At 47.2% G+C, this 19,108-nt stretch overlaps 1 protein-coding gene across 3 annotated transcripts in view; it reads left to right on the plus strand.

Annotated features, from left to right (window-relative positions):
• Positions 1 to 17,030: 17,030 nt before the first annotated feature.
• Positions 17,031 to 19,108, plus strand: part of DHCR24 (24-dehydrocholesterol reductase) — a 35,669-nt gene continuing 33,591 nt past the window's right edge. For 2 of the 3 annotated variants that reach the window (XM_060139945.1, XM_060139944.1), the window contains exon 1: positions 17,031 to 17,607. In XM_060139945.1, the coding sequence (XP_059995928.1) occupies positions 17,377 to 17,607 (231 nt within the window). In that variant the 5' untranslated portion in view covers positions 17,031 to 17,376. The remainder of the gene's footprint in view (positions 17,608 to 19,108) is intronic. The other variant, XM_060139943.1, reaches the window with a different exon arrangement.

Below are 19,108 nucleotides of genomic sequence, written 5' to 3' on the forward strand. Positions count from 1 at the left end.
AAAAAAGCTGTTGAATGAATAAATATAAAGTGACTTTATTTACATATTACGCTATGACCACCACTAAACTGGTCACCCCTGAGAGCAGGAACCGCACCTTCTTCCTCTCTGTACCCCAGCACCCAGCAGTGTCCAACACATTGGCAGTGAGCTGTGTTTGCAAGCAACGTAACACAACTCCAGATAATTAAGCAGAAAAGGAACATATTAAAGGATCTTGGGTATCTCACTGCATTTCTGGGAGGCCCGGAGAACCTGGCTTGGAGACTACACAGCCTTGAGCAAGGCCACAGAAGGCGCACGGGCTTCAGTTGTTGTGGCACGCGGGCTCAGTTGTTGTGGCTCTCGGGCTCTAGAGCGCAGGCTCAGTAGTTGTGGTGCACAGGCTTAGTTGCTCCGTGGCATGTGGGATCTTCCTGAACCAGGGCTTGAACTTGTGTCCCCTGCATTGGCAGGTGGATTCCTAACCACTGCGCCACCAGGGAAGTCCCTGTGCTGAGCATTTTCCACACTTTCTCTCCCTTAACCACCAGCACATCCCTGTTAGGTTGTGTACTGTCCCATTTTACAGATGAAATACGCCTTAGACTTGCTCAAAGCCACACAGGTAACAAGATGAGGATCTAGAATTTGAGCCCAGATGTGCCTGTCCCCTGAACCAGAGTCCTCGCCTGCTAAGCTCTTTTTCAGAGCAGAGCTTAGCCTTAGGGATATGGCTGCAATGGCCATGAGTTAACAGGATGGGCTGCAGAGGGAGACGGGGGCTGCAAGACCATTTAAGCAGCAGAGCATCCTCCAAGCTTTACGTGCCTATTATCCTTTTGGTCTCACTTGCCTCTTACTCAATTCTGAACTCCTCAGGTCGGAGACTACTTTAATTTACCTTTGCCGCCCAGCCACTGGCTCAGGGCCCAGCCCCCAGTAGACCCTCTGTGATGTGAGTTGAGTGAATTGATTGGATGCTCTGTGTGTTTCCAAGACAACAGGCCTGTCCCATTCATCTCTGCAGCCCTAGAGCCTGGCACTGGGCCTGGCACGTGGAGGGCCCTGAATGGCTGCTTGGTGCTCACCAGGCTCCTCATAAACCCAAAACCCTCTCCAAGGAGACTTTAGGCCTCGACTCCCTCCCCGTCTTAACCTCATCAGAAAATTACCTCCCATTTATCTCATCCTCGTGGACGATTTAACCTTCCTAGGTCACCATGTGCTTCTTGTTCTTCTCCGCTGGAACCTGATTAGAACATCGACTTGATCCCCTTTTAACAGCTTGTGTCCTGGCAGCTCTCCAAAGCATGGTGTCAGCTCTCTGCCTGCATCATTTCTAATTCTAACAACCCAAAGGGGGGTATTACCTCCATTTTCCAGAGGAGGAAATGGAGAGGAAGTGCAAGCAATTTGCCTAATAATTGAAAAAGTCTGATTAGAAACCCAAATCCTGTTAATGCTAAAACATGGACTTTAAGGCCTGTCTACGGGTCTCGCATTAAAAGAAAAGTGTGTAACAGCTTCATCCATTCTGTGTGTGTGTGTGTGTGTGTGTGTGTGTGTGCGCGCGCGCGCGCATGTGTGTATTTGCTGCTATGCCCAGGCACTCACTCCGATAGACGCCAGACTCATCATAATGACCCAGTGGCCGCCCTCCGGGAATTCAGAATCTAGATGGGATGTTTTGTTTATTTTTAAATTAATATATCATAGAGGATCTTGGCCAAGGTCCAGTTATTTTAACAGAGAGAGTTTAGTATAAAGAAATATAAGGTCAGTTAATGGTGTTGACTCGGTAGCTGAAGAGTCAAGAAGGAAACACTTAGGAGGGAGTAAGTGCAGGAAGTGCGAGAAGCTGCTGACTCCGAGGGCTGCGGGACAAAGGGAAGAGGTCGGAATTATTCAAAGTAAACACTTGGAGGAGGGCCCTGTGGGCCTGGGACCCAACCCCTGGGGAAGGGGGGCTGGTTGCTGGTGCTGGTGCCTGTGAGGATGTTCTGCAAGGACTGGGAAAACTGCAGATTGGATCCAGCTGCTGCTACAGGGAGGCACTGCTACTGCAATGGAAGCACTGCCGGGTTATGCTCACAGGGAGAGGATGGCAGACACCTCTGGAAGCAAATAGGAGGGAGCAAGTCCCTTCTTCGCCCTTCCCCTCCCCCACTCCAACTGATGGCTGAGCAGCCTTTCTCCCTCTCTCCCCGCCTCTGTCTCTCTCTTTCTCTCTCTGTCTCTCATGTCTTGAGCACATGCACAGATCCTAATGTAGGGCCAGTGGGCAAAGCAGAACAGTGTAGTTTGCAGAATCCCATCTCCAGTATCCAAAGCCAAGCGTAGAAAGACAGGGTTGGAGCTGAGAGGCGATAACTTAATAACTGACACAGGATAGGAAAGGGTCTGGACTGGAAATCAACGTTCCTGAATCTTCTCCTGTCCCCGTCCACTAACTTGCCATGTGGCTTGAAGTATGTTGCTTTACTCCAAGCTTTGGTTTCTTCTGCTGCAGAATGAGAGGGGTGCTCTGAACTCCTGCTTCTCAAACTGTGGTCCTCAGACTAGAAGCTTTGGAATCCCTTGGGAGCTTGTTAGAAATGCAGACGTTCTGATCCCACCCCGACCTCCTGAATCAGAATCTGCATCTTGGCAAGATTCCCAGTGCACAGTCAAGTTTGAGAAGCAGTACTCAGAGTGCCCCTCCTAGCCAGGCCCAAGGCTGACAAGCATAGCAAGGCCAGGGACAAGACCCAGGCTCGCGGTCAGACAGGTCTGACTCGAATTCTGCCGTGGGAGCTGGCAAGTTGCTTAGCTTCTCTCAACTTCAATTTCCTCATCTTAAAAAAAAGAGAGGGATTTCATGAAACTCATGGGATCACAGTAAGGATGAGACAAGGTGAAATATGCAAAGTCTCCAGACACCAGCAGGAGGGCCTCAAGAAGACATTTATAGAATCTGTTAGAGAATCAGTGTACCAGTGTGGGTCAGGACATCAGGACAGTCAGTCTTCCTGGGAGCAACACTGAAACCGGACCTCAATGAATTCACAGGACATGAACAGATTAACCACACTCCAAGGAGACTGGCATCTGAAGAGACTCCTTAAAAAGCCAGAAATGTCAAACATTTGTTCTCGCCTCTAGAATAAACAGTGTGCACCTAGGAATGCCTCGTATTTGTTGTGTGCTCTTGAAGTCATGATGACTCTTCTCCTGGCCTCAGTTCCCACATCTGTAAAATGGGATCATTTTGTAATTTTCCCATGGTGGACATTACTTATATAATGAAAAGACATTTGCATAGTCGTTTATCTTTTAAAGAGTGACTCCAATGCTTCCAGCTTGGGGACTGTATTGGTTGTGCCACATTCCGGGATAGGGCCTTTGGGAGGTTAAACAGCAAGAACTTCAGGTATGCTGAGGTTGGCGTTCCCGCAGGACTCCAAGAGGAGATGTCCAGTAGCATTGCCTATACAGGATGAGAATGGGGTATGTTTGTATATGTGTGCCCGATATGTCTCACTCACTTCCTCACTGTACAAATGTGGTCACATCTTTGTTTTTCACATTAACTGCTCAAGCCCCCACCTGCCCTTCTTAACAGAAAGTCCAAAATCTCTCTGTTAAGAGACCTGTTTCCTTCCCAACTACCCAAGGACTCGGAGGATTGAAGTCCTTACGTCACTGTTGTAATGACTCACCACTGTCAGATGGTGTCACTGTTCAACACCACTCCAGCTGCAGCCCATAGAGGCCAACAACCCTCTCCTTCATTTCCCCAAACAGAAGAGCAGAGCTAAGCCCTCCCTGTCCCCCGGTGGATGCTCGTCCACCGGATCCCTGTGGCAAGCTGTCGGTTGAGGCTTTTGCCCTTTCCACCAGCTCCAGGACCAGGGACAAGCTCGTGCGGTCCACCTGCTGGGTGTCTCTACCTTCAGATCTCAAGGAGAAGGGGCTGAGGAGGGGGCCCTCTTCTCCCCAGCAGTGCTGGATTCTTATGTAAATTGGCCCACGTTCCCCTCCGATCCTCTGCTTATCCGAGCCTGAGTCCAGAGACCCTGCACAGAGCCAAGGTCAGTGCCAAGGCGTCTTGCTTGGGAACGGCATTTCTGTCTTCCCGGACACCTGGTGCCCAGAAAGGTTTGGGAGCCTCTGCGTATGGGTGAAGAGTGAGGTCACAGCAGGTCTGGGGTGTTGAGCACCAGGAGAGCCATGGGCCAAGGAGGGGTCCCTGAGCCCCACCAAGGCTGGGAAGAGGGAGGGAGGGGGCAGTGCCAGGTGGGAGGCTGAGCAGACTGGTGGAAAGAGGGCATGGGTCACAGGCTTGGGGGGACAGGGTTTCAAGGAGAGAGGACCAAGACGGCAGGGAGGAGGCCTGAAGGGACCCTCTGGGTCAGGCAATTCTAAAGTCATGGGTGGTCTCGATGCAAGCGTTAGGAGCAGGTCACAGGAGCCTAAGTGAGGTTGCAGTGGGATTAGGAATGAGGAAATGGGCAGAAGTATGTGTAACTTACCCAAGGAGCATGTCTGTAAAGAGAAGCCAGAGTTGGGGTAGGGAGGGGGGCAGGTCCGGAGAAGGCTTTGCTATTACAGGGCGGTGCCTGTGAAGACAGCACACAGAAGGGGTAATTGACTTGACTGAGGGAGGAGAGAGAGGGATTGAGGGCAAATGTTGGGAGGAGACGGAGAGGAACAGGAAGGGTAGGTTGGCCCCATCTTGGGTCATCATGTGATACCAGCTTAAGGAACCTGCTTGTAGCCAGCAGGGAGCCATGGAGCTGGTAGCGCAGGGGCTGTGCTTGGAGAAGATCATGTGTCTGGATGTTTACTTCACATTTAACCAAGCTGGAGATCTCTGGGGTTGACGTTACGTTTTAAGCCAGCTTATCAAAGGAATACCAGTGATCTAATTAAGATATATATTTCTACACTCTGACTTCTCAACCCTATCATCTCCACAACAATCTGAGACACATTTCTGTGCTGGTGAAGAAAGGCAGGACTTGACTTGGGCTAAGCTATTCATTCACTTGACCTGTATTACAAAGATAAAGTTGTCAGTTTCTTCTGGGGAATCAAAATGTTCTAATTAGATTAGATATGATGATGGTTGCACAACTCTGTAAATATACTAAAAAGACATTGAACTGTACACTTTAAACAGGCAAATTTTATCATATGTAAATTCTATCTCAGTAAAGCCGTTAAAATTTTTTTCATACCCAACTAATGGGCAGCCGCCTATGAAACACCATGCCAAGGGGAATGATAGGTTTTCCAACGTACGATGAAAGAGTACTGTCTTCCTGGAGGCTCCAGCTCTCCCAAGCTGCCTACACACATTGCTCTCTCCTACTGACATCTGCAGCCCGGCACTGCTAGGCTGGTGGAGCCCATGCTCCACCAGTCCACAGCCAGTGCTAGACTGAGTTTTCATTGCTGTGGACCAGAGTTCTAATTATAGAACATCTGACCTTCCCCATGGCATCCCCACAGCCTAGCAGATTGTCTAACACATTGTAAGTGCTCAGTAGATATTTATTGAATGAATGAAAGAATGGCATAGCTGGAAGGAGCATAAAGATTTCTTTTTAATATCACTAACTTTAGGGACAAGAGTACTGACGCTCAGAGAGGTTAAGTGAACGGACCCCTTAGCGAATAAGAGGCAGTGGGTTCAGTTCAACATGTCCTTAGTGAGTATCTGTCTATAAAGATTTATTCTGAGGACTGTGAGTGATACCCACACAATGAAGGTGAAGTCCTCGCTCTCCACAAATAGGGGATTTAAACTGCGTCATGCCCGTACAGGAGAAGGGAAGAGACGCTGAAAAAGTCCTTGAATCAGGCTTGAGCCGGAGCCGTATATTCGCCAGTCTCCTTCAGTCTCCGTAATTTTATTTTCCCCAATTTACAGATGAGGACATTTAATCTCAGGGACATGAGACACTAGAGGAAGATTCAAAATTTGAACACGGGTCTATCTGGTGGCAAAATCTAAGCTCCTTTCCTAACACTATTTTAATTCAAGAAATAAAGACCAAATGAGTTCAAACGAAGAAGTTGCCTGCATCTCTTGGAGATGAGAGAGTACTTGATTGAAAACTTTGACAGAAAGCCATGAGGTGGAGGGAGGGTAAGGAGATGGGTGGTCGTTTTGGATGGAGAAAATGCAGAAGGAACTTCATGTATGAAGAAAGGCCCATAAATCAGTTTAGCTGGAACTAGAGTCCATGTCAGGCAATAGTGGGGACAAGGGGGGAGTGGGAACTTAGGGCCATATCGTATGCAGACCCTTGAAAGCCAGGAAGAGAAACTTGGACTTACTTTGAAGATAGTGTTTCAACAGGGAGATGGCACACATAATCAGAGCTGGGCTTTGGGAAGAGTAACCTATCAGTGTATGCAAGTCAGCTTACAAAAGTGAGAAACTGGAGGGAGGGAATCAGGAAGTTGCTGAAATCATGCAGGGCCAGAAATAAATGGGTGTTCGGTGGAGTTGGAAAGGAGACAATGGTTTATATTGCTATAATGTACACGTGTGTATCCATCTGTGGATGGATGTGGATGTGATCCATCTGTGCTATAATTATATAATTGCTGAGTACATCTACTCAGTAATAATAAGAGATATTTACTGAGTACTGGGCACTTTGCTAAGTGCTTTATAAGCACAAATTCATTTACTACTCATAGCAGACTTAAATGGATGCTGTTATTATCCCCATTGTACAGATGAAGAAATTGAGGCTTAGAGAGACTAGGAAACACAGGCCAGCTCATACAATTAGCAACTGCAGAAAATGGAACTCAACCCAGGTTTGTCTGACTCCAGAGTCCATACTCTTACCCACCTGTTACATACTCTGTCCTCATGGCTACCTCTTCCTGGTTCCGCCTCCCCTTAAATAAGAAGATTTTGATGGAAATTTAAGGGCAACCTCATACAGTGGAAAGAACATGAGACCGGGAGTGCCACAGGCCTGAGTGTGGTGGAATCCTGGCTCAGCCACTCACCAGCTGAGGGATATTGGGCAGTTACTTGACCTCTCTGAACTTACTCTTTCTGTAAAATGGAGATAAGAGACCAACTTCCCAGGGTTGTTGAGAACATTAACAATGAGGAGATATGGAATATCCCTAGGCAGTGTGTGGCACATAGTATCAAGTGTTCAATAAATGGTGGTTGTTAATAATGAGAATAAAGAGGCCTTCACATGAGTGCAACCAGGCTGATGAGAGGACTAGAGATCGAGCCATGTGAGGACCACTGATGAGCAGTGGCTGTGCTCACCTTGAGAAGGGAGCTATAATCGTCACCTTCAAATGTAGACAGTGTGTTCTCAAGTGCCAGGAGACAGGGAAGAATCATTCTGGGTGGCTCAAGAGGGTAGAACTGGGACCATCGAGACCCGTCCAGGAGTTTCTAACCACCTGAGCTGACTCACATTGAAACAGGCTTCTTTGCGAGGTGGTTGGGATCCTGTCATTGGAGGGTTTCCAGAGAGCATATGTGCCATCCATCTAGAAGGGATGCTTTGGGGGACATCCCTAGCTGTCCGGTGGTTAAGACTCCATGCTCCCAATGCAGGGGGTACAGGTTCAATCCCTGGTCAGGGAACTAAGATCCTGCATGCCACAAGGCACAGCCAAAGGAAAAAAAAAATAGAAGGGATGCTTTGCAACCGTGGTTCTTCTCAAACTTGGGTGTGTCAGCATCACATGGAGGGCTTGTGAAAGTACAGGTTGCTGGGCCTGCTTCCACAATTTTTGCTTCACTAGGCCTGGGGTGGGACCTGAGAATGTGCATCTGTAACCAGTTCCCAGGGGGGCTACTGCTGGTCTGGGCCCACGCTTGGAGAACCTCCACTCGAGAAAGCAGTAGTTTCTAAATCCCAGGCCCATTTGTTCGGTACATAGCAACACTTCCAGAAGGTGCAGCAAAGTCAGAAAAGTCATGAAATGCGGCAAGTGTTTTGCAATGCCAAATGTGTTCAATTTGAAGGACTGCCCTTTATTCTGAGCATGTGACTTTCCTACTTTCTCCGACGTTAAAATTTCCTTCCTTTCGTGGAAAGATGATAACAGATGGTGGTTCTCTCGTTAGTTTCTTGGTTTCTTTACATGGCAAAATAACAAGCTGGCAGCCCTGACATGGTCTTCAATTTTTTAAAACATCTTTTTGGTCCATGTACTTCTAAAATTGAGGACATGCTGCTCCTGGGCATGTAAGAGTTTAGACTGAGTTTCTCTAAGAGATGCCGTCCAAAGTTAAGCTCAGGGGTCTTTTAAAAAGGCATTACACACCTCTTTGCCTGGCTGAACTGCTTACTTGGAATATATGTGATCTTTTATTGATGATTCAAGGTATTATTATGCACATCTATTACTGTAAAGAGCTGTCAAACCCACAAACATGCCCTCAGGGAGGCTACTTAGAAAAGGACAGTTTGTCTCTCATTAAACCACCCAGACTCCTTTCCAGTTGTGAGTAGCAATCCTTCTGCCTCTGCAATTCACTCTCACCCCATCCACTGTTGTCTATTCTTCCACCCATCGCCCACAGCATGTCAGGCCGCCGAGCTTATTAAATCAGTGGGTTCATTTTACACATTTTTAAGTCAGTAGTCTGTGACTTTGGGACTGTTTATCTCTGCCAAGGAATGAGGCCATAGGCCCAGTACATGATCAAAGAGATTTGCCCCTTTCTTCTGGGAAACGATGACAGATAATATTCACTGGAATTTGCCACCTGCCAGGACTTCTCTAGAGTGGATAAGTAACTTGCCCAAGGTTAATATATGGAGGAGTCAGGATTCAAATCAGAACTACGGGAATGAAATTGGTACAGCTAACCTCTTCTCCACCTGCCTGCAGGGGTGTTTGCAATGCTGAGCAGCTGGAGGTCTGAACACTGAATAAATGAAGGTTCATAGATGTTATTGTTTGTATGTAATGCTTAGTCGTTGATCATTTTTTAAGGGATGTACTGATTTTGTTGGGAGAAATTGAAATTATTCTGATTTCAAGAATCAAGATGGAGAACAGGTAACTTCAGGACACTGGCCGTGTGCGGGCACTGGGCACTGGGCAACTAGGAGACAGCTCTTTTGTCCCCAGGAGCTCACAGCGCGGCTGCAAGAGAGGAAAGCAGGACTGGGTACGGGAAGGGAGGAGCAGGAGACTGCCATTTTTGTGAAAAAACCTCTTACTGTGCTTTGGCCTGTTGAACTATATGCTTGTGGCCCTTGCTGAAGTCGAACAAAGCCCGGACCCATACCACTTGTGTGTGCCTGGTTCATAATAGCTTTCTTAGGAGGTCAATGCCCAGCATCTTATTCTCTTTGTCCAGCTCCCTAACCTCTCCAAACACTGACATATCAAGGACACATCAATGCCTACATTACAGTGTTGTTTTGAAGGTTATATTAAGATGATGGATGAGTCATGCCTGGTACAACAGGTGCTCAATTCTTCTCCTTATGATGATGGTGCCAGAAAAATTTCCCTTCCTTTTAAGTATTCTGCATAATTGGACCGCTCATGAGGTATTTAGCATATTCTACTTTGTACTGTTACACTGTATTTAATTGTATTATGATAGTGTATTTAAATGTAGAGCATTGAGAATTGTGCCTGACAAAGAATCATGTTCCATAAATATTAGCTGCTATGATTATTATGATTGGCATTGCTTTTTCTGCATATATATCTTACCTACCACACTAGGACCCATGGGACAGAGGTCCTGTTGGATGTATCCATCTTTGCCCTCCCAACCTGTTGCCGGCAGTGATAGGCACACAGTAGGCATTTGACCAATATTTTTGGAATGGACTATGGCCTATCTTATATAGTGATGAATATGTATATGACATTCTCAGAATTTCACTAACAGTTGTGTTTGTCTCTCAGTTGTATAGTACTCACATTCTGCCTTACTTTATAGTTAGCTTTTGTCATGTCTCCCCATCAATCCATGATCTCAAGGACCGTGTCTCTATAACCTAAGACCCAGTTCAGTTTGCTGTATGGAGTTAAAGGTGGATACACAGAAAAGTGTTTATATGAAATAAATGAAACTTAAGCTTCAGGGACCCTCACTTACCGGAGCACCTCCTGAATTCCTGGTTAATGAGTGTCCTCAATTCAAAAAGTAGAGATTATTCACTGCATGAGAAAATTCGAAATGCTTTGAAGACTTACAGCTCATAATTGAAAGAAACTTAATAGAGATTTTTCCGAATTTGATAATGATCCGAAAAAATTTGCCATGACGTTGACAATAGTTACTTATGTATCAAAACGTTTCCAAACTATCAATGATAAAAAGCAAATGTTGATCAGCCATGTTGGAAGAAGGACTGACTTATCATTTTATTCTCTCTGCTTATAAAATGATATTATAAAATTGTTTTCACATGAAGAAATGACAAAAGAGAATTGAGGCCCAAAAATATAAGAAAAAAGTATGAGACAGGTGTATCCAGCAGTTTAATAAAAATTTTATTTTTCTAGATTTTGTGATATTTGTGGTACCTGTCACCTTAAAATGTATAATTTGTGATTTTTTCTCATTCTAAATAAGTAACCACAATGATGCTTCATAATTTTGTGCTCTTTTCCTTAAAAAGAGCATCCTGAATTGTATCAAACTTAGACTCTGGGAATTCCTTGGTGGTCCAGTGGTTGGGACTCCACGCATTCACTGCAGAGGGGGTGGGTTCGGCCCTGGTCGGGGAGTTAAGATCTTGAGAGCTCATGGCACAGCCAAAACAAACAAACAAGCTTAGACACCATAAAACCTGGAAATATCCTTGTTGATGCAGGTTGCTTGTTAAAATAATAATCTGACTGTATTACTCTGAAATTTTTAATGTTTTTTCTGGCCCCCAAATGAAGTCCAGAATCATTACCGTGGCCTAGCTCCTGCCTGTCTCCTCCACTCTTCTCCTTGTTCCTTAAGCTCCAGCCACACAGGACTTCTTCCTGTGGGTCCTCCCAGGCCCAGAGTCTTCCTTCCAGGAGGCTATTTCCTCCATCTTGACCAAGTCTCACCCCCAGTCATTGCCCGGATGATGCCTGTTCACTTTTCAGGTTTCCCAGGCAAACTGTCCCTTCTCCCCCAGATAAGATCTTGTTAAAATGAAGATTCTGATTCTGTAGGTAGGGGGTGGAGCTAAGATTCTGCATTTCTACCAAGTTCCCGGGTGAATCAGGCACTGCCAGTCCAAGGACCACATTTTGAGTAAGAGGCACTGGACCTCATGAAGTCCCTTGCTTTACTACCCTATGTTCCTCTACTGTGCAACTTGTGTACTGTGTTCACAAACATGATAATGAAAATTCACTGGAACTTTGCCCATCATAACAAAACTTTGAAAATAAGTGTCCTTCAATAGAGGACTGATTGAATAAATTAAGCCACACACATATACCCCCGTACACACACATACAAACACACACTGGAATACAAGGAAATCATTAAAAATGCCTATAGCCGGGCTTCCCTGGTGGCGCAGTGGTTGAGAGTCCGCCTGCCGATGCGGGGGACACGGGTTCGTGCCCCGGTCCGGGAAGATCCCACATGCCGTGGAGCGGCTGGGCCCGTGAGCCATGGCCGCTGAGCCTGTGCGTCCGGAGCCTGTGCTCCGCAACGGGAGAGGCCACAACAGTGAGAGGCCCACGTAATGCAAACAAACAAAAAAAAAAGCCTATAGCCTATGGTTCAGTTTTTATAAAGCAAACTGTAAAGCTCATGTTGAGTTGATCTTGTTTGGGAAATTATGTACATATATGTACATGGGCCCAGAGGTATGTCTAGGAGGATGTTCACGAATATGGGAACTTTAGTTGTCTCTGGATGATGAACCATTTGAGGTGATTTTTTACTTTCTTTTCTGGCTTTTTTTGTGTAGTTTGAATTGTTTAGAAGAATATACCCCACATTTCAAAAGGAATAAAGCTATTTTTACACAAAATATAATAAGTTATAGTATTATTAATCTGATTTTTAAAAATATTGCTCCTTCTAAAACAGCCATGCCTTTAAAATAGCCACGACAAATTAGTAAGGGCTAAGTTGCTAGATTGATTCATTAACGTCTTGGAAAGAAGACAACAGTGCCCTAAAGGCAAAGGATCAGAAAATGGACTCCGATGGCTTGTCCACTACTTACCCCAATGATGTCCAGTTATCATTTCTTTGCCCCAGACCCAACGACCATAGACTCACTCTCTCAGTCAGTATAACAGAATATTGTAGAGTGGGGAGCTTAAACAACAGACATTTATTTCTCACAGTTCTGGAGGCTGGAAGTCTGAGATCAGGGTGCCAACACGGTAGGGTGCTTGGTGAGGGCCTTCCTCTTGGTCCACAGGTGGCTGTCTTCTCACTGCACCCTCACATGGCAGAGAGAAAGAGCTCTGGTCCTATCACCTCCTTATAGGGGCACTAATCGCACCATGATTAGCTCTTCCCTCATGACCTCATCTAACCCCAATTACCTCCCAAAGCCCTCATCTCCTAATACCATCACATTGGGGATTAGGGTTTCAACTTATGAATCCGAGGGGACACAAACACGCAGTCCATAGCGCTCATCTTTTCTCCTACTCTGCCCCCAACCTATCACTTTACAGTTGGCCCTCCATGTGTGCAGTTCTGCATCCACAGATTCAACCCCCTGGGAATCAGGTGATACTGTAGTATGTATCTAGTGAAAGAAATCCACACATAAGTGGACTCGTGCAGTTCAAACCCATGTTGTTCAAGGGTCAACTGTATAGACATACATATATATATAAAATGTATACAACTCTTCATGTGCTTCCATAGTACCCTATAATTCCTTATCATAGTACTTAACACATTGATTCATAATTGCCTATTCATTTGTCCAGATCCCACACAATGATCTGTCAGGACAATGATCGTGTCTAGTTCACTACTGTATCCCCAGTACCTTGCACGATTCCTGCACATCAATAATCACTGAAGAATGCAGACACGGTTAATTTCCATCTAAAATTGATTCCCCTTCTCCTTCAGGATGTTGCTGTATCTGATGGAGCCCCTGGAACCGTGGCCACTCTGGCCATTATCAGGGAAGCTGACCCAGGAAAGACAGAATAAGCAGAAGACAGGAAGAACCGGGTCTTTCAAGAAGTCATTGAGGGGCTTCCCTGGTGGCGCAGTGGTCAAGATCTGCCTGCCAATGCAGGGGACACGGGTTCGAGCCCTGGTCCAGGAAGATCCCACATGCTGTGGAGCAACTAAGCCCGTGCGCCACAACTACTGAGCCCGTGAGCCACAACTACTGAAGCCCACATGCCTAGAGCCTGTGCTCTGCAACAAGAGAAGCCACCACAATGAGAAGCCTACACACTGCAACAAAGAGTAGCCCCTGCTGGCCGCAACTAGAGAAAAGCCCTCGTGCAGCAATGAAGACCCAACGCAGCCAAAAATAAATTAAAAAAAAAAATTCATTGAGCTAATGACTTAACCAACTCTGGGTCAAACTACACTCAGACTTCTGGCTATATGAGAGAATAAACACCCTTATTGTTGCTGCTGTTTGAGTTATAAAGCATCACCAGTGAGAGGTTGAGGGAACAAATGAATGAATGACTCTGACCACGAGCATAAGAAAGCCAGCTCCCCTAGAATGGAGTTAAAGTCTTGTCCTGGAGACTTCAAAAACTGCTTACTGTTTTTAAGATACACAAGGTGATAAGACAACAAAGTCTTGATTATCTGGAAGTTAGCTTATTATGGTTTTCCAGATAAACTGGGCTTTTAGGCAAAAGCTGCACTTTGCAAGGGAAAAGAATCTCTTATTAGGGCTTCATTTAAAAACAAAGAATATTCTTAGAGATGTTTCAGAGTCAATACACATTCAGTCCAATCTCCTAAATGTTAGCACGTGTAGTCATAACTTGGAGACCTGTTAAAAAGCTGACTCCTGGGCCTCACCTGGGGAGATTCTGATTCAGTGGGATGTGGTGGGGTCCTGGAATCTGCATTTTAGCCAGCAATTGGATGTGGATGGTCTCAGACCACACTTCAAGAAACCCTATTCTTTTTTTTTTAATAAATTTATTTATTTTATTTATTTATTTTTTTGGCTGAGCTGGATCTCTGTTGCTGCACACGGGCTTTCTCTAGTTGTGGCGAGCGTGGGCTACTCTTCATCGCTGCGCGTGGGCTTCTCATTGCGGCGGCTTCTCTTGTTGTGGAGCACGGGCTCTGGGCACATGGGCTTGAGTAGCTGTGGCACACAGGCTCAGTAGTTGTGGCACACGGGCTCAGTAGTTGTGGCACGCGGGCTCAGTAGTTGTGGCACATGGGCTCAGTAGTTGTGGCTCACAGGCCTAGTTGCTCCACGGCATGTGGGATCTTCCCAGACCAGGGCTCGAACCCGTATCCCCTGCATTGGCAGGCGGATTCTAAACCACTGCACCACCAAGGAAGCCCAAGAAACCCTATTCTAAAGCTTGCACTTCGTATCTCTAGAACCTAACCACAAGATATGGTGTTTCACACAATAATCAAGGGAGCAGATTCAAGTGATGGAAAGATCCAGAAAATGGGAGCCATATCTGGACTTCTCTATTCACCAGAATAAGACGCTGATCAGGCAAGTCTCTCAAGCTCGCTCTGTCTGAATGACCCCATTTATTAAAAACAACGCAGATTAATAGTTCTCTGTATTGCCACCCCTCAGACTGGTTGTGAAGACCAGATGATCTCAGTAGCTGTACTGTACAAATATAATAAAATGCTCTTTGTTAGGACTCTGGTGTTTACTGAGCTCCTTAATAAGTAAAATTATTTGTGTTCCTTAGGCTCTATTCATTAAGCAAGAAATGGGGACTCACATTTTAGAAAGATTGTTTCATGGTCAAACTGTAAAAGGGATTTTGCTTAATTTCCAGTTAACCTGAGTACTTGTTAACCAGAACATCCTATTCCTAAGCATTCTAACTAGGTTTTTATGTAAATAATATACATTTATTAACAGTAATTCATGAGTAGACTCCCTATCAAAGGGAGCTTCCTTGACTTGTGCAAAAATTAATGGGCCCAACAACCCACAGAATTGGAGAAAATATTTGCAAATCATGTATCTGATAAGGGATAATATCCAGAGTACACAGAGAACACCTAAAACTCAACAACAACAACAAAAAGCCCCAATTCAAAAATAGGCAAAGGATTTCAACAGACATTTCTCCAAAGAAGATAGAGCTATGGCCAAAAAGCACATGAAAAGACTTTCAACATCATTAATCAACAGGTAAATGCAAATCAAAACTACAGTGAGATACCACCTTACAACCATTAGGACGACTACTGTCAAAAAATCAAAATAGAAAGCAACAAGTACTGGTGCAGCCACTGTGGAGCAATATGGCAACTCAAAAATTAAACACAGAATTACCATACAATCCAGCAATTCCACTTCTGGGTATATGCCAAAAGAATTAAAAGGGTCTCCGAAAGATATTGGTACACCCATGTTTATAGCAGAATTATTCACGATAGCTAAAACATAGAAGCCACTCAAGGGTCCATGGATGGATAAGCAAAATGTGGTACATAAAATGGAATATTATTCAGACTTAAAAAGGAAAAGTAATCAATATCAAAATTATTAATGAGGTATTCTGCGTTCTCTTTTTTGCACTGTCTTTGAAATCCGGTGTGTGTTTTACACCTAAAGTATGTCTCAGTTTGGACTAGCCACATACCAGTAGCTAGAAGCTATTGTGTAAGAGAGTACAAGTCTAGACAATTCATTTTTGAAGCCTAATGCAAACAGCCTCTATTTTGACTTTTACGTTTACTTGAATATTTGAGCCTCTGTCTACATTCTTCCTTCATTCACTGGTCAGCAAACACTGGCGTGCCCACTATGCACCTAGCATTATGCTAGAAACTAGAAATACAAAAGTGGACATTTTATCCTAAAGCTCAGTCTGTGAGGGTGAGAGACACACAGAGATGATTATGAATAATGTAAAAGAATCATGACAGACACCCTCTATTTTATGAGCACTTGAAAGGAGAAGGAAGTACCATCAATGTAGTTTTAGAGGTGTCCCTGAGTTGACTTCAAGGACCTGTAATGTTAGCTCTATGAAAAGGATGGGAAAGGGCATTCCAGAGGTGTCAGCTTGAGCAAAGGCCTGAAATGAGAGATAGTGGGACCCCAGGAACGTCCAAAGAGTGCCTGTTAGGGCAGAGACGAAAGAGAGGAAAGTGTGGAGGCAAGCAAGGCCACTGAAGGGCCTGGTAAGTCATGTTTGGCTTCTAAAATAAAAAAATCTACACTTCCTAAAATTTCATAAGAAGTAACTGTCTCTCTACAGGATTGCGGTGGAATGCAAATGACACTGGATTTAAGCTTTTGCTGCTAACAGTCACGCTCCTCTGGACTGGCTGCTCCTTGTGGGCTGGGCCGTCTGCTTTGCTCACCACCCTGTCCCAGGGCCTGCAACGCTGCCTGGCAGAGCGGGAACTATAAGTTTACAGAGCCGGTACCTTCCTTCAGTCCTTTCCCCCAGTCCTCCCCTCCCCCTCAGTATAGCGGGAGAGGGGGAAGAGCGCCAACCCTAGCCTACTGTTCTTAAGTCCTCGGGAGTTCAGAGGCAGGCCTTCACCCTTCTAGGATGTTTCCTCATCTATAAAACGGGCTCACAACTACCCGCCGCTGGACTGTTGCGTAACTCAAATGAATTTACAGAAAGCGCCTCGAAAAATGAAAAGGTGCATCTCGTGGCCATGAGGGCATAGAGTGACACGACCTGTGGAGGTCGAGGCCAGGTTTCCACCCTCCCTGGCCGGTACGGGCATTCTCGGCCAAGCTGCAGGGTGACGGACCCAAGGCGTGGGGCGCCCCGACCCGACCCCCCGGGAGGTAACCGAACGCATGACCGCTTAACGCGCCTCACGAGAAGGCGCCACCTAAGGAGAAGGGGAGGAGGTTGCAGCCGCGCCCCTCAGCGGCGGGGCGACTCGTCAGTCCCCAGGGCCGGGAAACCTGAATCCCGGAGCCGCAGAGCGCCGTAGACCCCACCAGCGCCAGGGTCCCCGGCCACCCCCTCCCAGCGTGTCTGAGAGGAGAAGAGGGTGGAGCGGCCTGCCTCCCGCAGCCAATAAAAGCAGCAGGTTCCTGGTCCGATCCCCGGCGCGGCTCGCCATTGGTCACCACCCGGGTCTCGGCCCACCGAACCTTTGCGACCCGAGCCAATCGCGAGGCGGCGAGGTGTCCTGGGGCTCGCGGGGAGCGGGCCGCGGGCAGCAGCGAGCGCAGGCCGGCGAAGAGCGGGTGGCGGTGACCAGCGGCGCGAGCCGGCATCCCCTCCCCCGCGCGGTGAACCGCCGGCTCCACCATGGAGCCCGCCGTGTCGCTGGCAGTGTGCGCTCTGCTCTTCCTGCTCTGGGTCCGCGTGAAGGGGCTGGAGTTCGTGCTCATCCACCAGCGCTGGGTGTTCGTGTGCCTCTTCCTCCTGCCGCTCTCGCTCATCTTCGACATCTACTACTATGTGCGCGCCTGGGTGGTGTTCAAGCTCAGCAGCGCGCCGCGGCTGCACGAGCAGCGCGTGCGGGACATCCAGAAGCAGGTGAGCGGAGCCGGGTGGGGCGGGAGCCAGGCGCGAAGTGGTGCGCTGCGCAGGGGAGCCAGGGCTTCACGGAGGAGGTGGCGTCTGAGCGGGATTTGAACTAAACAAAAATGTAACTGGGGGGAGGGGTGCTTCCGGAGAGGGAACGGAGTAAGCAAAAGAGTAGAACAGAGCATTGCTCCGACATTTATGGAGTGCCTACTATGTGCAGAGTACGTACGGGGATCTGCAGGGATGTAAAGAATCATAAGAGAGGGTAGGAGAGCCATGCTCAAGTAGCTCTCACCCGGCCCAATCGATTTCAGAGGAGAAGGGGGTCTTCAGGAAGGTTCACCTGGCGCTGGAGACTGGGAAGCAGGGGGAGTGATTGGGGGAAAGTGTGAGCATAGGAGAAGAGAGGCAGAAGGTTGGAAAGTCAGTTTGGAACTAGGTTGGGGAGGGCCCTTCAGTTTGGAGTTTACTCCTTAGCAAGAAGGAGCTTTCCGCCTTCTTGTAATAGAGGACTAAAGTGAGAAGGTAGCCCCACACCAGGGTGGGGAGCCTCACAGACCCTGCGCCAGGCGCTCACTCTTGACAAGGCAGTGCCCACCTCCCAGTAACTCTATACGTCCTCCCCTGTGTCAGCACCCACAGAACCCCTGCCCCTGCTGCCGCTCACAGCCGCGCCTCCTCCCTCATGGCCACAGCTGGCATGGGCATCAGGCCTGGGCATCAGGCCTGGGCAGTTTCTTGGCTCCCTCTGCCCCTCCTTATGTTCCTCTCTTACTGGCGTCAGGTTGCAAAGAGCTTCTGTTTCCTGCTGCCACCCTCGCCACAGGTGTAGCAGCCTCCATGTTCTGTTTGCTGCTGGCTGGGTTCTGCCTCCAACAGCATGAAGATGGATGCGGAGAGCCATCCCTGTGAGGGATAGACCTTGGGCCAGGTGGGAGCAGGCAACATCTGGAAGCGCTTTACTCAGGCTGCCATGGGTTGCGCTGGTCACAGTCACAGCTCCAGAGCCCAGCCTACCCTCTGTCCCAAATGCACCCTGTTGCCTAGTTCTTTCTATGTGTTCAGATTTTTGATTTACCTGCTTGTCTGCCCCATCAGAGTGTGAGCTCCTTGAAGGCAGAGACTGCTATCTGACTCCCCTCTATCCCATGGGCCCTGGCCCAAAGCAGCACAGTGAGTGCTTAGGAACCTAAGCTAAACCAAAGGGCTCACTAGGGACAGGAAGATGAGGGGCCTTGCCAGACTGGCCCGCTGCTGAGGACCTGCCCTGTGCCACACCCCATGCCATTGATGACCATTATTTCTCATCCTCACAGCAACACTTTTTTTTTTTTAACTTAGGTCTTTTTTTTTTTTAACTTTTGTTTGCTTTTTTTTTTTTTTTTTTTTTTTGCGGTACGTGGGCCTCTCACTGTTGTGGCCTCTCCTGTTGCGGAGCACAGGCTCCAGACGCGCAGGCTCAGCGGCCATGGCTCACGGGCCCAGTCACTCCGCGGCATGTGGGATCTTC

Source organism: Lagenorhynchus albirostris, chromosome 2 (genome assembly GCF_949774975.1).
Source record: "Lagenorhynchus albirostris chromosome 2, mLagAlb1.1, whole genome shotgun sequence".
NCBI lineage: Eukaryota > Metazoa > Chordata > Mammalia > Artiodactyla > Delphinidae > Lagenorhynchus > Lagenorhynchus albirostris.